Genomic DNA, 18120 nt, shown 5'->3' on the forward strand with positions numbered 1-18120 from the left:
TAGTTGTGCAACAGAAAACTCAGATTTGACAGATAATCTTGCTAGCTGTCTGGATTTACCCTGCACCGAGGGGAGTTCAGAATTCCAACACAAAGAAAGCGGAAGGTGTGGGAGATCCGGCCTAAAAAGAGGGACATCCGACGGAATTTTCGGCGGCACCTGAACAATCCCGGAAGTGGAATGTCGTCGATATAGACTAAGTGCGTGTACATGTATGCTTGCATGTGTGTGTGTTTTGTTTGTTGGTGGGGCATTGTATTTAACACGTTTGCTCTATGACTAAGAGCAAGCACGAGGTGTCATAAACCGCGTCATAAACCTTGAGAGATGAACAAAAGAGCCATTAGGTTAAAGAACTGCACAGCTAAAAGTGAACAAGAGGGTCAAATAAAGAGACAGATCGCTGATCAAATTGCAGTCTGACTCTAGTTTAGAGACACTGATTCATTGTGTTGTCACATAAAGCCAATGAGTGAGTACCAAGACTGAAGCAACTAGTGTTTCAAGTATACTTATCCTCTAACTCAGAGATGTATCTGTCAGAAATGTTCAGTCGGCACAAAATGACAGAAGATGTTTAACATAAAAACCCCAAAGAGAATCACTCATTGCAAGACATAGCCCTTTTATTGTTTTCCTTGTTTTTTTTGTGCCCAGGTAAAAAGGAGAGATCCCGTATTTTACTCATCAAAGTCCATTTACAAGTCTTATGTAGTAGTATACATATGTGAAAAATTTGTATAAAGCCTTTTGTGGCTCCAAAGGGAGCTGCTGGGATCTGACAAAATACCTCAAGTGATGTCACTTGAGTCAGTGTTGGTTGGGGCTGAAACTACAAATTTGAAAATGAAAACAATCTGGGGGTGTGGTAAAGTTAAAGTGATTAAGGTAAAGTGAGCATACCTCTGTAGGCCGCTCCTCCTCTCTGCTTGAGCTGTGGGCTACACTTACTGCTACTAGCATAACACACCCGACTCTGACCAAACTGTCAGTGGTCCAGTTGTATTGTAGGTAATGTAGGTGCCAGGTTTTGACAAGATGAATGTGTGGAATAAAACAGGCGATTTCTCTGGTTCTGCGGTGGAGAACTCGTGATCCCTTACTGGTTTCCCACCTACGAACACTGTAAAATGTGTTTGTTGAAATCAGTCATTACAGGGCCTCAAGTCAAGTCGATATTGTTTATATAGGCCCAAATCCAAGTTTGTGAGTTTGCAATCTGTTTGTGATGTTTTCAGAATGTTTAGATTCTCAATTCAATATCAAAGTTTTTGTGTGAGTAACCTAGAAATGCATGCAAGCACACACACACACACACACACACACACACACACACACACACACAATATTCTAAAAAGACCTAACACATCAAAAAAGACCCCTTTCTTCCATGGCCTCAGTCTGTTAAACCAAAACCGGTTATAGTAGATCAACAACATAGTTCCACTCTACAAATTCATCTCATGGCTAATGACTTAAACAGAGCTGGGAAAAATCCTTTCCCAAAACCACACACAGCTTGGGGTACAGACAAGCAAAGCAGACAAGAAAATCATGCACATAGCCTACTGTATGTGGAGTCCATGAATGCCAACACATACTGTATGCACATATATGCAGACACACATACAATCCATACCACAATCAATCCAAGTGCCAGTCACAGCAATAGCTTTGAGCATGCAGTGACCTTCATCCAGAGACCAAAAAAACATAAATATCCAAGGACAACCTCAATGAGAGACAAAGATATGTGCGTTTGAAGAAACGGTAAGACTGCGAGCAATAGTGAAAAAGCTCACACGTACAGAAGTTCAGATTTTTCTAGACATAGAAAAATACATGAGCAGCCTACCCACACAGAGACACAAAAAAGACCATCCATACATCTCCTGACTCACGTGGCTTAAGATGGACCATCGGCATCCCACTATCCCATTTAGAAGAACTCCTCCTGGCTTTTCTCACCATGCTTTTCTCCCTGCGTGTTAGTGAGACCTGCGAAAGTCCTTCTTTATGCAGTGGAAAAACACCAGGGTCTCAAAGTGGCAACAATCTGGCTGACAGGACACCAACTTGAAAACTCAGCAGCTTTCATCAGCAGTTCCCACTCCTTTGCAGCAGCTCGTCTGCTGGGGAGCTGCTGTTTGCTGCAATTTCTGCATTTGCTGAAGAATCTGTTACTGCTACGGAAAAATATCAGTGCAGCTGCCGAGATCTGGAAGTTGGAAAATGAAGTGGCTGCTTAAGCTGCGTAGTCACGCACTGTCACACACAGACACAAATTGTTATACACACAAAGACACAGAAACTACCCAGTGGGGAGCAAGGAAAGCCCACAGGAAACACTGTGTGTGAGGGTCTGGGCGTGATGCCCTGCAGAACTCTAGCCAGAGCTTCAGGCAGTAATATATTCCACATACACACATGTTATACGCTGGAAAGTTGCACATGCTGAGCACACACACACACACACACACACACACACACACACACACACACACACACACACACACACACACACACACACACAGTCTCCCTCTTTTGGTCTTACCATCGCCGTCTCTCCAGGAGTTCCTGCGGCTGGCAGGGTTGAAAGGGAAAGGAGAGCCCAGTCCAGAGACGTCCAGGTTCTGGATCAGATGACTGAGGCGGTTCACAATCCGGTACGACACCTCACCACCCTCCCGCAGAAACTCATGCAGAGACATGAGAGCAGTCTGCTGGTCTCACACACACAAACAAACTCTCTCATCCAGAGAAACCCCTTGCTGAACCTGCAAAGCTCTGCTGCACACTCTAATAGACTCCAAATCGCAGCCCCCAAATGCAGGCATGGGAAGGACCTTCTTTGTTGTAATGTGCCGGGTCACTCGTAATCAAGCCGTCATGCTCTCACATGCATCCGGTGAGATGTCTGCATTTGCTACATACAAAACAAGCCCGATGTCCTCTGCAGAGCCACATTGGGGTTTTCGAGGAAACAGCAGTGCAGAACCAAAAAGAGCTGAGTCACAGTCTGCACAACCTCTGAAACAAGTGTTCACACTGGAGGTGAGAATGGGCCCAGCTCTGCTCTGCACAAACACACACATACACACACACACACACACACTCACTCTGATGCACACGCATACCTCGTTGCAATTGCAACTATTGACGGCTTAGACTAGCATAGGTTGCCAAGGAAGGACGTGAGGGGAGGAGGGTGGAGGGGAGCTGGAGCAGAGGGCAGACGGTGAAGCACAAATCCCCTTCTGCTGCTCAGGCTAATTATATTCCTCCACTCCTTAACTAATCTGCCTTTTCTTTCCTTCTTTCTATGTCCCCAGATTCTTTCATGCATTCATTCCTGGTGAACTAGGAAAGCATGAAAATTTTAAATCGTCAACACTAAAACTTTGTGGTAGACATAGACAGCTCAGGGTGTTTCAGCAACTGAGGTGGAGGAGCAAACTTTTTCCAAACCTCTTTAGTTTAGTTTTTTATTTATTTAGCAAGATTAGATTTATCCAGAATCCTCTGTAAGCCACGTTTCTAATGAAGCAATAACAATAAAATCATGTTTAAGTGAAAATAAGTAATACATGAATTTGTCATATTTGCTGGAAAGTCTTCTTATATTTAGTAGAGAATACATTTGGAAGCATAGAAACACATACATTATTAAACATGGTTTTATAATAAAAACTACAGAGGTTAGAGACATCAAATGATGAAAAAAAAAATCAACATCAAAATTGAATCAAAAAAGTAAATTAACTTTGATGGGAGAGTGGAGGAGGTTGCTGCCAGGCTTTTAAGTATGTGTGTTTGTGTTGTGTGTGAGTGTTTGGTTGTGTTTGTGTGGTTAAAGCTGACAAGCATGAGGCAGCTTGCAGTTTATAGGCTTAGAATAGAGTTGAGAGAGGAGCTGCACTCTCACACATACTGATAAGGCGACTGCAGGAGGACAAGACACACAACATTAGCCATCTACCCATAACCCTTCATCTCTCGGTCTCCCCTGTTCCCCTGTTAATCAGGTCTGATCCCTCCTTTATGGCATCACCACCCAACTCCTGTGTGTTACTTCATTGATAGCCCTTCATCCTTGTTTGCTCCCACACTCACATGTACCTGCCTGTGTGGACACAAACATATACACATCTGCACAAAGCTCATACTGTCCTCTTCCCCACAAGTTATGACCAAAGCTGAAAAGCACAAAGAGCACCAAAAACCATAAAACAACAAGACTGAGAGTCTACAGCTATGTTAGTGACGCCAACAGGCTGTACTTCGCCACAGCGATGGTTTGAGCTAAATGCTAACATCAGCATAATAACATCCTGACAATGTAAAATCTAACATGCTGATGTTAAGCAGGTATAATGTTCACTATGTTCCCAATTCATCCTGAAGGGTGACATGAATGTCCAAATTTCACGGAAATCTGTCTGTAGTCCCGTGTATCCAGACCTATCTACACAGCGCTGTGTCAGCACTAAAGAAAGGTCTGGAAGCACCCATTATCATTCTGCTATAGGGGAAAAAATGCTCTGGCTTGTTTGTTTTACTTTACACAGGAGGCATGCATAGACTGTCGCCTTCATTCAGCCCGCCTCAGCTCCATCCGCGCTCCACCTCTTTTCCCATTTTTGGATTAGCCGACGTCAGGCACTGCCAAGATGGCGACGGCTGGAGCCACCAAGAGCCACACACTTAGGGCTTAATTTTGGCTCTTCAGAAACCTATGGGTGATGTTACGGAGACTACGTCCATATTTGATACAGTATATGATAGAGCCACGTCACTAGTATGGCTAAAAAACTGACATTATTATTTAATTAGTATTGCCACTACATAAACACATTGTTTATATTATTTATATCTATACATGATAAAAGTGCATTTAAACAGAGTAGATAGGAATCTGAAGCTGAAGAAATATGGCTTTCAAATGCCTCTTGTTTGTGACTACCCTCACTAAACTGCAATTAAATAAATTGAGAATGCTATATTATTGCAGGACTCTCCCTGGCTCTGGCTACTTGTGTCTTTTTGACCACAACTGACTAGCTGGAGACTAACAGTGACCTGCTGGATCCATCTGGCTATACACCTGCTCTGCCTTTGGGGATGAACAGCACAGCTCACTTAGGCAGGTTGGATGAACCCCTGACCTCGAGCTAAAAAGGAACCTGACACTCACATTATGGTAATAAAAAGGTCTCACGTACATCTGATTTATAAGCATTAAGCAACCTTCCTTGTTGGGGTTTTCATCCAAACAATGCAACAGAAGAACATTTGATCAATAACAAATGACTGAGATCTTATAGCAACCATGAAGTCATGAGACAGCTGAGCTACCTGAAGCTCATACACTTTCAGAAACCTCAGCTCCTGCTTGGCTCAGCAGCAAATACAGCACTAGACAGTCTCTCAAACACAAGCAGAGATTATACATACTAGCCATTCTCAGCTCACAAAAAAACGGCAACCATGACATAATACTGTATGTCACTAGTACGGCACAATAAATAAAACAGCCCCCCAAGCATCCCCGGCTGGAGATGAACACATTCCTGCTGGAAAAGCTGAGACCTGTTACTCCCTGAACTGGATGTGTCCCATTAAATCAAGTGGAAGTAGGTCAAATGCCCAGTTAGAGAGTCGAGGAGACGCTGCCTGTGATGAGGGCTGCACATAACAATTGATTTTATTTCACTGATTAATCTAAAATCTGCTAAACTAAAAATCTACTCGGTCCACCACTTTGGTTCAGACTGAAATTTCTCAGCAACTATTGGATGGATTGCCATGTAATTTTGCACAGATTTACATTGTTGCCAGAGGATAAAGCATACCGACATTGGTGATCCCCTGACTTTTCTTGTAGCACCACCAACAGGTCAATTTTTTCACTTACCCAGGAAAATATTTTAACATCTACTAGATGGATTGGCGCATACTTTTGTGCAAACATTCATGTTTCCTAGGCAATGTATTCTAATGACTTTGGTGATCATCTGACTTTTCCCTAAGCACTACCATAAGGTTGACATTTGGGGGTTTGAGTGAAATATCTCAACAACTAATGGATGGATTACCATGAAATTTGGTACACAGATTCATAATCCCCTAAGAAAATTTGAATCACTTTGGTGACCCCTTAACATTTCATCTAGCACCATCAACAGGTCAAAATCTTAATTTGTCATATACTACTACTACTACTACTACGCGTTATCTCGCAATTATGAGATATGATCTCGTAATTACGAGATAGTTACCTCGTAATTATGAGATAGTTATCTCGTAATTATGAGATAAGGATAGGACCGTGCTGAGGATCTAAACAGCCTTTCAATAAAAGCAAGCACATATTTCCTACTTCTTTCCTACTTTGAGAAAATTAACATGTCTTTGAGTGGCATAAAAAATAAGCCTGTCAAATCGCCAACAACCCCAAGGGCAACAAATTGTTGCACGTTCACAGTCCTAACCAGTAGGTGGAGGTATGCGCATTATTAGTTACGAGATCTCGTAATTACGAGATAACTATCTCATAATTATGAGATAACGTGATATATTTTTTTACTCATGTCAATGCAATGAGCTTCCATAGTTTATGACCAAAAACTTGCAAAAAAAGTAATTACCATCAGCCTCAACTGTACTTCATGTTTAGTGCTAATTAGCACCATGCTAACACAGTAAACTAAGCTGGTGAACATAAGTATTATCCTTGCTGTTCTGTCTGACCAACAGTCCAAAACCAGTAAAAAAGTTATTCATTAATATTAAATGAAGAAATGCTCGTTTCTCCATTTCATAACACAGATACATTGTGCTACAAAGCTCTGCCCACACCTCACTCACTGACTGAATGACCACACTGATAGATGGATGGATTGGATCACTGCCACTAGCCATATTTAACAAAAAGAAGGAAAATACAGTCAGTCACAGTGTCCGATGCAAATAGATCTTCCTGATTTTACATCACTTTGAGGATATTGCAGGTTTAGTCATGTTTATAGCACAACACAGTCAGTCAGAAACTAGGAGCTAATTCAGATATGAGATCTGTTTGCAACTGGTTCTCTGGGGAAAAGGAAAGGGGTTCTTTGTTTTCTGCGTTGTACAACATGACACCTTTTTTTCAGCTCAGGAGAAACGAGCAGTTCGCCAGATTAGACAATGCTAAATCCTTTTCATCCTCAGTTGACTTTGTTTCCCTGAATCTCTCTTTTCCCCACTCTCTCTTCCTCTCTGCTGTCTTCTGTGATCAGTGTTTCTTCTCTGAGCTGATTACTGCTCTCATCGTCCTGCCACAGCACATTCCAGTCACATTTCCTTTTAAACAGAGTGCTACCAACAGGGATCAAAATTAACAGCCAAATGGCTAGTGAATGTTCAAATTTTACCAGCCACTCAATAGCTTACCATTGTTTTTTTGGCTGGTGAGTAAAGCAAATCTACCAGCCAATTGCATATTTTACCAGCATTTGGCTAGTAGATGGTGCTAATTTTAAACCCTGGCTACAAATGATTGCAATTTCTGCAAATGTTTAGTATTATGTTAGGCACGTAATGCCTGTACATGTAAAAAGAAAAATAGGACAATTTTTCACAAATGTATCATATTTTGTTTTTATCATGTCTGGAGTAGAGTGGTGCAGCTCATAATTCTCCTTTAGACCTGTAGATTGTTCAGTTTTATTTTTCTGCTTTGGCATAGCCATGCCTTTCTCCTCAATCAAGTCCACCCACTCACTGCTGCCATACTGCCACCATTTCTGGTGCTAAGGAGGAGAAGAAGGTAACCAGAGCCCACTGGGCTGTATTTCTGATTACAGCAGGAGCCTCACCATCATAGAAGATTAAATGCTAAAAAATGCAAGCTAAAGTAAAATGGACAGTGTGTTTAAAGTATAATAATAAATATAATAGACAGTATTACTCTTTACTCTGCATACATACACAGTTGCAACAAATACATCTAAAATGAATTATGATCTGAAAACTACAATACCATATGACACTAAATGAGCAGCTGTGGCATCTCTAAATGCGACCAGCATCACTGATCTCCAATAAAACAAGATCAACACAACATGAAATGAAAAGTGTACTGTGCACGAGTGTGTGTGTGTGTGTGTGTGTGTGTGTGTGTGCATTCATGCTTGTAAGAGTGGCTGTGTGCTGGCAGTGAATGGATTAGAGGAGAGCTCTATAAATGGATCAAAAGAGAAGATTAGCACTCATCAGAAATATCATTCAATCACTTATCTTAGTGGCAATAGTTTGCTAAAGGAGAAAAATCTGTCCTTCAGTCAGTGGCAATAAATCATGAGGCTGCAGGAGCAATGTCAGGACATCACATCTACAGTTTGGAAAAGGGTTCTCGTGTCAACTAAAACAGGCTCCGAAATAGCTTTCTTTTCCATGACTGCGTAATGACTTTTCACTGCAGTTAGAAATGAAGGGACTACAATGTTTCCCTGCAGCCGTTTTGACTGCTCAGAGCAAACATGAAAGGCCATGGACATACAGAATGGAGAAAACACAATAGCACAGCCCTGACAGCAAATCTAAGAGGTGATATGACTACCTGAAGTGGCATGTCCAAGTTAAGTAATCAGTACAGGGTAACAGTAGGGATATGATGATATATATTATTCACCGTCTCCCATTTCTGCCCTCAACACCTCTCCCGATCATACAATACTGTAACTGATTAGGGTGGAGTACTGAGGAAATAGGCCAGCAGGGTACAGTATCACAACACAAATCAGCCTGTCTGCAGCCTGTATTTTTTGCAAATTTTACACACATCAGTGTATAGATTACATATAAGATTTAATGCTATTAAACATTATAAATATAAAATTATACTAGTCAAGTCAATTTATTCATAGAGCACATTTAAAACTAACCTAGGCTGAACAAAGTGCTGTACAAAGTTATATTATGTTATAAAAACAAAGGAAGACAATAAAATATATATACTAGAGGAAGCTTTTTCTGTGATAACTGGGCTATCTGATTGTGTTACTAATAATGTAAACTAGTGTCACAACAACACCATGCACAGCTTTTTCTCCCACTAAATCAAATAATACGACTCGATATCAAATTTACCACTACAAGCACAAACTGTATTCAGGTCTTGTGACAAAAACTCAGCTTACTGGCCAAACGCCTCCCTAGCTCGAGGCAGACACAGCATGAACAGCAGCACATTAAACATGGTGTGGTTTCCTGCACAAATAAAGATTTTTAGCACATGATGTTTGTGTATTTTCCTTCATCAACCCTTGTTTCACCTTTATTTGGTCTAAATATTTAACCAAACAAAAGATACAATAGTGTATACATGTTAGTATTTACCTATGTTTCAGACAAACATGCATCCATTCTCTGCAATCAAGGATATAATGACCAGGGACTATAGTTGGTGTTAAGTGTGTTGTTGTCACCCACCTATGCCTTGAGTGACTGTCCTCAGTCTCTCCAGCAGCTCCCCCAGGGCCATTTCCTCTGTCTTCATCCACAGGATCATCCTCCAAAGGGACAGTGGAAGACCAGCTGCCCAGCCAACAGACACTTCTGCGGGAAAAAGAGACAGCTTGCCTGCTTTTTCCTGAACGGTGCTTTCGAGAGCGGATGATGGTGAAGATGACAGGGGAGGGGAACTGTTGCGGTGGCAATTCCAGCCGAGCAGAAAGGATGAGAGGGAGGCAGCAGGGTAAACTAGCCCAGGATGTGACTGCCTGGCTGCTGTCTTGTACGACACACGGATGCTGAAGACAAGAGATCTGCGAGAGAGAGGGGGTGTGCAGCTTGGAGGTGCTGGGATGCTTGTAAGAAATGGATGCTTTCGAGGAGGCTACAGAGACGGATGAGGAAATGATGCTGATGCTACGGCTGTGACAGCCCCAGCTGCAGTAACGAGTCCTCCTCAGAGGGATGCAGAGCGCAGGATGCCGACGATGGAGATGGGGAGGAGGTGGAGCAGGAGGCAGCCTCATTCGCACATGCATGCTTCAGCCTCAGCACGCATGATGGTGCAAACCTGTGCAGACCTGGCAGACAGGGAGGGGGAGGGGAAGTGAAGGTCAGTGTTGCAGTTTTACACAAACAACTGATCTAATAGTGACACCCAGTGTGGAGGCAAGGCATGACAGCTGCTGTGTCATGGAACATGTCATCTGTAGAAATATACACAGTAGGCTACTACTGGTCATGCACCATTGATTATGCTGCATTGCCACCATGTGACCACACTTGGTTATGACAAAAATGGTTGGGTTATTTTGCAAAAGGGCAAGCGTTGCACTTGACTGCAATACTGCAGGTAATATGAACAGAAGAAGATATTCCACAGAGTTGAACATAGCTACAATTGCTTGATGTCACGTTTTGGACTTTTGCAGAATTGTCTTGATAAAAAAAAAAAAACTATGATAATGAGTGAATCAGCGCCCAATGGAGCTGAACTATACTACACACAATTAACCGTCTCATTTTCATGGGAATATTTTCTATTGGAGAAACGTCCGTATTCAAATTTGAAACTCCATTTTATTGGGGAAAATGTGTGAGATTCCCCACAAAAACAAACAAACAAACCAAAAACAACATAATCTGACTCCAGCGTTGAAAATGGCCAACCCTGCCTTATGTGACATCTCAAATGTCTTCCGCGAAAAAGCGTCTAGTTTAAGGAGAACTCCACCGATTTTTACACATTTACAAAGTCTGTTTGCAGGTGTTTTATGTAGAAAACAAAAGTTGTACACAAACTTTTTTACTGGAAATCTGAAAAATGTCCTTAAGTCAACGTCGGTTGCGGCCTTGGGTGAGAAGACTATAAATTTGAAAATAAAAAATATGTGGGGGTGCGGAGTTAGAAAGAAGTAAGCTCTACCAGACCTCTGTAGCCCGCTCCACATCTCTGCTTGATGATAGCTATTCGAGGCTACATTAGCCGCTACTAGCATAACACACCTGAATCTCCGAAGCAAACTGTCGGCGGTTAAGTTGCATTGTGGGTAATGTAGGAGCAATTTTGTCAAGGAAGTCAAATGCATGGATAAAAAGACGATTCTGCTGCATCGAGTTTGGTATTATTTTTTTCACCCTGGAGTGCAATGCTAAATCTCTGTGGTACTTTTAGGCTAAATTAAACAATCTGAACTACTGTTTATTGGCAGTTAGGCTACTGTATGACTGATAAACGGGAATTAAGGACTGGGGAATAGTGAACCACAAAATTAAGAAACTATCTGAGGACTTATGTAGGACAGGCAGGGAATGACAGGGTCTGAAATGACGAGAAGTTATTAGGCATGGATAAACAAAATACAGAAACGACATGACATTAATGATATACAACAATAACACAGAGGACAAGTGTTTTCACTCTTTCTTTATTTCAAGCAAAATGACAATACAGTGCTTCGCCCTCATTTTGCTACATACTGGCAAAAAAGTCAATAAGTGAACTTCTTTAGAGAAATCTTTATTAAAAAAAGAGTAAATTCTCAAAACCTGTTTAGTAATACAAACAGTGCTGCACTGAAGGTATGATATGATGCGTGCTGCTCAGAGCACAGAAGTCGACATTTCAGACCTTTGCCAAGCTCAGGAGTGACAGGATCAGCACCTGCTGTTCTGCTGATGGACTTAGAAAAAGCAGTTTGACATTCTGATCAGCAGTAGAAGGCTGGTGCGATAAACCCATTTGAGACAGAGGCTACAGACAGTCCGTTCCTAGTCAAGTTATTTGGTCACTTTTTTTCCCCCTCACCCACTACATTCTTCTTAGAAAAATAACTTGTGAGGAAGAGTGAACACTTATAAACCTCAGTCGACAGACAATAGACCTTGTTTTAGGGGAAAACTGATCTGTTGTAGAACAAAGTGCAGTGTGTAGACCTATTGGTGAATCTCTAATGAATCATATAATGTATATGTTGCTCTAATTTTGGTTACAAACTTGAACACACATTCTAACAGATTTAAAATATAGTCTTCTCTCTGGGATACAAAAGTAGCAAAAGAAATATTCACAATGGACAACACAAAAATGACAAGTAGTAAGAACAACCGAGCTGTGGAGGACTTAGATAACAAACCGTGTTTGAAGAATGACTCCAAAGAATTCCCCATTACATTATTAAAGTAAAATAGACCTTATAGCATTATTGTGGTAGAATTGGTATGTGACATGTACAATATGTCTGGATACAGTATGGCAACAGCACAGCGAGGTGGGACACTGCATAACAAGCACCAAGGCCCTTCATTTAATCTACTGAGGTCAGGAAGTCCAAACACTTGTGGAGGCTTGCAGGCTTTGAGTGAAAAATGAAAGAGAAAAAAACAGACCTTCAACCAAATTGATAAATCATCTGTGCCCCAGTAAAAAAATACTGAACACCTGTTATTAAATCTATACATGTTGGCAGATGGTGATGTGTATGAAAATAAACTGTATAAACATACAAAAAAGCTTCGGAATCTGACATTCAAGACTTCCCCAGTCAGTTACTTGCTGTGCAACCAGACAGATATGCTTTGGACTAAGAGGACTTCGGATGTTAGAAATGCAGAAAAGAGGTTCATCCATAATGAGCTTCAATCTTCAGCTGTAGAACATGATGGACAAATCAGCTCAACATTCTATTGATTTGATTGTGACATCGCCGATTCAAGTCTCCCTCCCACTTACATCAGACTAATATAACACTCCTTCTCACTACAATATATATCAAAAGTTTAAGTTACATCCATACATTAACAGTGACCGCCATCAATAATTTTAGAATACAGAAAAACTCATGGATAAATGCAAGACAGAGAAAAAAACCTTATAATGCAACATATGACATTAGCATTATATTAACTTTTGCATAACACAGAGCATGGCAGCAAACACACAAGCACAATGCAACAGTGAGGAGTAGCATGTCAATTAGGACATCCATAAATGAAGACTCCATGAGTCTCGGCCTGCTGCTGCAGCTTCTGCTGTTACCCTTCATGGCCACATGGAGGCAGGAGTGGATACAGTATGCTTATTGTTGGAATGAAAGAAAAGGTGTTGAGATATGGTTCATGATGAATGATGTCTGGGACGAAGGAAGGATAAGGAAGAACTGAGACAAGAGCAGATCAGCATGCAGCAGAGATCCGACATGCTACACTGGCAGATAAGAAAAACAAAAGTTGACACAATCGTGAGAGTAAAAGAAGAGGAAGAGGAATAATAGACACACTGTACCAGACATCTATGCCCTCTGAACCTCCCTGTCCACCTACAAACATGTTTAAACTGACCTAGAAATATAATTAGGTATCAGTATCTATGAATTAAGGCAGGGTGGCTAGAATACTGCACATCCCTCTTCAGATTTCCCGTTTCTCTCCTTCAGCTGAGTGTGTGTGTGTGTGTGTGTGTGTGTGTAAGGCTTTGTAATACACCACTTCTGCCTTTTTTTCTTTTTCTTTTTTATTACACTTTTCTCCTTTGGCTCCTAGCCTGCTGCTGTGTGGCTACCTGTAAGGCAAAGGTGTGTCACATATAAACAGTAACAGGCAAATTCATGCATACACTCGCGCACATGCACACACACGCACACCTAAAGGGCTGAGCTCGAGAGCTGCCCCTTACTTGGCCAGACCACATACTGTACATAAATGTTTTCAACAAAGAAGCAAAAAAAGGACAAGAAAGTGGAGGAACAGGCAAGAAAGTGACTGGAAATGAGGACATAAGGAATACAAAAAGGCCCGACTGTTGACATGTTGAAACAGGACAGTTCCATAGTGCATTAAACAACTTCACACATGGTTCCCCTTTTGTTCTTAGACTTTTTCAAGTAAGAGTTTGGGTAGGAACTTTGATGAGACTGAGACTGGGAGGACACTGAATCAAAAAGATGTTACCAAAGTATGAAGATGAGGCGTCAGGGCTGTAATATCTATCTAAAAGATTGTTCACTCAGGTGTAGCCCAGAAAATGCACATGGTGAACTCAGCATGTGGTTGATGTGTGTGAACATGTTTGTTCATATTTTGCTCTATAAATCCTTCATCCTTGAGACGCAGAATCTTGGTCGCACATCTTTGGATGTACTTTTTGTTTCAGCCCACGAGATCCACACACACAATAGTTTCAGACTCTGCGTTTGTGTTCACACGGAGGTCTCCGGCCCTGGAGCGTAGTAGGCAAATCCCGCCCCTGAGAGACGGAGCACATAGGGGCTAAGAGAGCACAAGTCTGCCCCTCCACCTTCTGCCAAGTGGACCAGTAGTTTCTGGGGAAAGGGATCAGACCTGCGGAGCGACAGCATCTCCACAGCGCAGAGGTGGAGTTGAGAGGAGTCCGTGCTTGTGTCTTTGAGGGATCGACGAGAGGACAGTGGAGTCAACTTGGCCACACCATCCCACGACAGCTTCTCATGATCCTACAGAGAGATGGAGGACACATCAGTACAAGAAAATCCAAAACACAGACAGAAGTAGAAAAGGAAATTAAAAGAATTGCACCATGCAGATCAAATCAAAGGACAGATGTCGAGACAGCTTGATGCATAAGATCAAACAGCAGGGTTATTTTCAAAAGGTTTAATAAGTTTGTTTTATATATCCAGATGTTTAGTTTTAATGACTAATTACACCCAGTTATGGACCTTTAGATCAAACTTACAGAACAAACAGGACAAAAAGTCCATTAAGTGTGGATACTGGACATAATTTACTGATCAATGATGGGAAACCCTCTGAAAATTCCCATTATGATTAATAGTTAAGTTTGATTAAGCATGCCCATGAAATAAAGAAAAAAATTGCACTTGCTATTCCATCTTCTAACACCAGATGTCATCAGTATTCCTGATAAAAGATGACACTTTTCAGATACAAGCTGCCTGGGCAACCTGGAATTTTTCCAGATCAGTTTCATCTGTGTCATCAATCTTGGATTAGTTAACCTATTAGTGACCCTGCCTAATAAAATATGACCTCAGTTAATAAGTAAATGTTAAAGTGTGTATGAACCTCTGGATACCTGACAGTCATCTCAACTAAACCTCCTCTGACCCAGAACCTTCAGTTTGAGCTCCTCTAGCTTACTTTCACATATCTCTTAAGCTACAGTCCAGGACCAAAAAAGGAGTTACAACACGCCTACTACTTGTTGGAGCCCACATGACAAGTGGCAATGGATTTTAAGTAGCCTGGGTCTAATAAAGAGAGGATAAAATGTCTCATTTGGTTGCTACCCAGATAACGTTAATTCCTATCCCACATGCAGTGAGAAGCACAGCATGCTTTGCAACCAGCACTGCAAAGTCAATTGGAGATTGTGATTCGTAAAAGTAGGTTTGACGCAAGTCAATTTCTTGTGTAGATGCAGTTATATAGCCCCCCGCCCCCCCCAGCCTGAGCCATAGCACGACAGCATGCCCCATGCAGCGCAGAGCAGCAGGAAGCATCATGGCAGCGGCATTAAGAACCAGACTCCCCACAGTCAGCGCCCTCTGTATGCTGTTACCATGGTGACCCTAGCCCACCTAGCAGGGTGTACTCTAGGGTTTGCTGAGAGGGGTGATGTGGCTGTGTGACATCATGGAGTCATAGGTCCTAGCAGCTTTTTCTCCACTGCCTCCCTCACAGGTCCTATCAGGGTGGAGTGGGTTCCTCTCATTGCTTCCCCCTCCACCAGCAGTGCCAGGAGCCATACAGCCCTCCAGGGCCCCCGCTGTCCTTACCTTCTGTGGATGACGTCAAAGGAAAGGCTGAGACAATTTAACCTGTTCACACCTTGTGTCTTGTGTCCAGATATACTCAGTTGCCTAGGCGAACTATGTGTTTGATTTTGTTTGTGGAAAACTTCCTCTCATCCATGCAGCTTCAGAATAGGATCTGATCATCACGGACACATTTCAGAGCTAAGTCTGAACACTGTCATGGATCTTTGAAAATGTGGTTGCTAACCCCACTTTTGGGATTGCAAACTTTTTCTGTAAATCAAATTCAGGCTATCTAAAAGCTAATAAATGGTCTGGAATGGTTTAGTGTTGAATAAAAATAACAACTTTTAAAGCTTATTTTCTCAACTAAGCGTTTAGCCTTACGTCAGAAAATAAAGAACATTGCCCCTCAATTTCCCAGAGCCCAAGGTGACGTCTTTAAATATCCGTTTTGTCCAATTAAAGTCCAAAACGCTAAAATATTCCATTTATAATGATACAAAACAGAAAGAAACAGCAAATCTTCAGATTGAAGAGGCTGGGATTTTGGGATTTGTGTTTTAAAAATGAAACAATAATTTATCAAAACAGTTTCTGATCATTTTTGGTTCCAGCTCCCCATTAAAAAAGAAACATGAAATTACATAGAACAAATTCTGCAAATCCAACAGCATTTTCTGTTTCTGATAAACAATCTTAGTAAAACTGTGGTCCCACACATACCAAAAGCATTTCTAAAAATACACTACAAGGTGACAACATGAAAGACATTAAAAAAAAAAAAATAAACATAGCATGCAATTTAAATATCTTAAACAGTAAATATAAAACGCAACACAAAACACATGAAATATATAATGGAAAAGGTAACTTCAAAAATGGCAGGAAACATGTTTAGAAGAAGAAAATTCTAACCTGGCTTACAAACCAAACACTGTGTCTCTATTGTCATTAATAGCACCCTAGTAGTTAGTTTCACATTAAGCGAGGTGTTGAGACAGTGATAAGTGGTGTACACTGGGACATGCCACCATGCATACAGAAATGAGGGCTTAAAAGAGAGAGTCACCTCCTGTTCCTGCTCCTCTCTCGTCTCTCTGGGCCAATCAGAAACTCATTCTGCTGGAGGACTGAGAAAGCATGAAGATGGTGGATGGCTCCACAGTAAGGCACGGGCGATTGGACTGCAGTTACCCCGAAAGAGCGAGCAAGTGCAGAGTACAGAGTCACAGGAGCAGTGGAGGGAAACAACAGAGGAGAGGAGAGAGGAGACGGTAATGAAAAAGGAGGATAAGGCAGGTGAATGAAAGGAAAAGGGAGAAAGGAACAATGGAGGATGGTGTGAATTATGGTAGTCCATCAGGTTGCAGTGAGAGGGGAGAAAAGAGAAGAAAGAGCACAGCAGGGAGAAATCTGTCAGACCTTTCATTAATTTTTCCATTCATGGTGAAGCTTGCTTCACGGGAAGGTTAGGCTAAGCCAGAGGGAATAGAAAGTCATTCTAAATCATGCTGTTGCTCAAAGCTATTAGGGATCCTAATGGTCTTCCTGGATGATTAACGAGTGGAATAGATTTGCAGCTTACTCATATGGTTTCTTACCGTCAAAATATTAGGCATCAGCTAGCATAGGAGAGGGTTCTACTTACTATACCAGGTTTGTGAACTTAAATGTGCTGTTAAAAGGCACAATTTTAATTTTCATAAAAAGAGGAAAGCAATAATTGGTTAATGGCTTTAGCAAAGCAGAAGTCACTACATGACAAACATCTAACACCTAACCTGGAAACAAGACAATTTAAAGCTTTTGTTTCACTGTGGAGCTGGTGGCAATATGTTACCTGTGCACGTTCGGTGGCTGTAGGACACATGGTCCTGCAGAGGACCTTCTTGATGACATCTGGCAGCAAGCTGACCGTTATGAGCAGGATGATGCTGAGCCAGGCCGGACCACTAGACAGCATCTGCATGAACACGTAGTACATCCTCTGGTAGTTCAGGAAGGGCCTGAGCAGCAACATGAAAGACAGAAAATGGGTTCAGAAATGTCCTAAGAAACATAAACGTTATACAAGGTTGAAAAAACAAAGCTTATTATACCAAATGATGCCTCCCCAGAGAAGAGAGAAAATAACATAGAAAAGAAGTGACCCCCAGATGACAAAGTGATTGATCCAGGTCCAGTGGTGTGTGTCCAAGGCAAGCTGAAACAAACAAGAGTATATACAAAGTAAACACACCAGTCAATTAAGTCAATGATTTTGCCTTTAGGGTTCACTGTTGAGCAAACCGAGCGGCCAGTGTAGTAGATTATTAAGGTAACATGCTAATTAACATGTGTGCCACAAGCTTGTCTACTACGACGAGGC

The 18120-nt window shown here is 41.6% G+C and overlaps 2 protein-coding genes across 18 annotated transcripts in view; both read right to left on the reverse strand.

Moving 5' to 3' along the window:
* mcf2lb (mcf.2 cell line derived transforming sequence-like b) overlaps positions 1–10937 on the reverse strand; it is a 44300-nt gene extending 33363 nt beyond the window's left edge. For 2 of the 9 annotated variants that reach the window (XM_031293904.2, XM_036003914.1), the window contains exons 1-2: positions 10922–10937; positions 9475–10076 (exon numbers count right to left, since the gene is read on the reverse strand). In XM_031293904.2, coding sequence (XP_031149764.2) covers positions 9475–9553 — 79 coding nt within the window. In that variant the 5' untranslated portion in view covers positions 9554–10076; positions 10922–10937. Of the gene's footprint in view, positions 1–1901; positions 2256–2554; positions 3175–9474; positions 10077–10921 lie in introns of those variants that run through there. The other 7 variants (XM_036003917.1, XM_036003911.1, XM_036003912.1 and 4 more) reach the window with 4 other exon arrangements.
* Positions 10938–11403: 466 nt separating this feature from the next.
* LOC116045939 (probable phospholipid-transporting ATPase IH) overlaps positions 11404–18120 on the reverse strand; it is a 34754-nt gene continuing 28037 nt past the window's right edge. For 3 of the 9 annotated variants that reach the window (XM_031293981.2, XM_031293999.2, XM_036004323.1), the window contains 3 exons: positions 17852–17955; positions 17593–17758; positions 11404–14465 (listed from right to left, as the gene is read on the reverse strand). In XM_031293981.2, the coding sequence (XP_031149841.1) occupies positions 14193–14465; positions 17593–17758; positions 17852–17955 (543 nt within the window). In that variant the 3' untranslated portion in view covers positions 11404–14192. Of the gene's footprint in view, positions 14466–15553; positions 15774–16821; positions 16937–17592; positions 17759–17851; positions 17956–18120 lie in introns of those variants that run through there. The other 6 variants (XM_031294026.2, XM_031294009.2, XM_036004324.1 and 3 more) reach the window with 4 other exon arrangements.

Source organism: Sander lucioperca, chromosome 8 (assembly GCF_008315115.2).
Source record: "Sander lucioperca isolate FBNREF2018 chromosome 8, SLUC_FBN_1.2, whole genome shotgun sequence".
Taxonomy (NCBI): Eukaryota; Metazoa; Chordata; class Actinopteri; order Perciformes; family Percidae; genus Sander; species Sander lucioperca.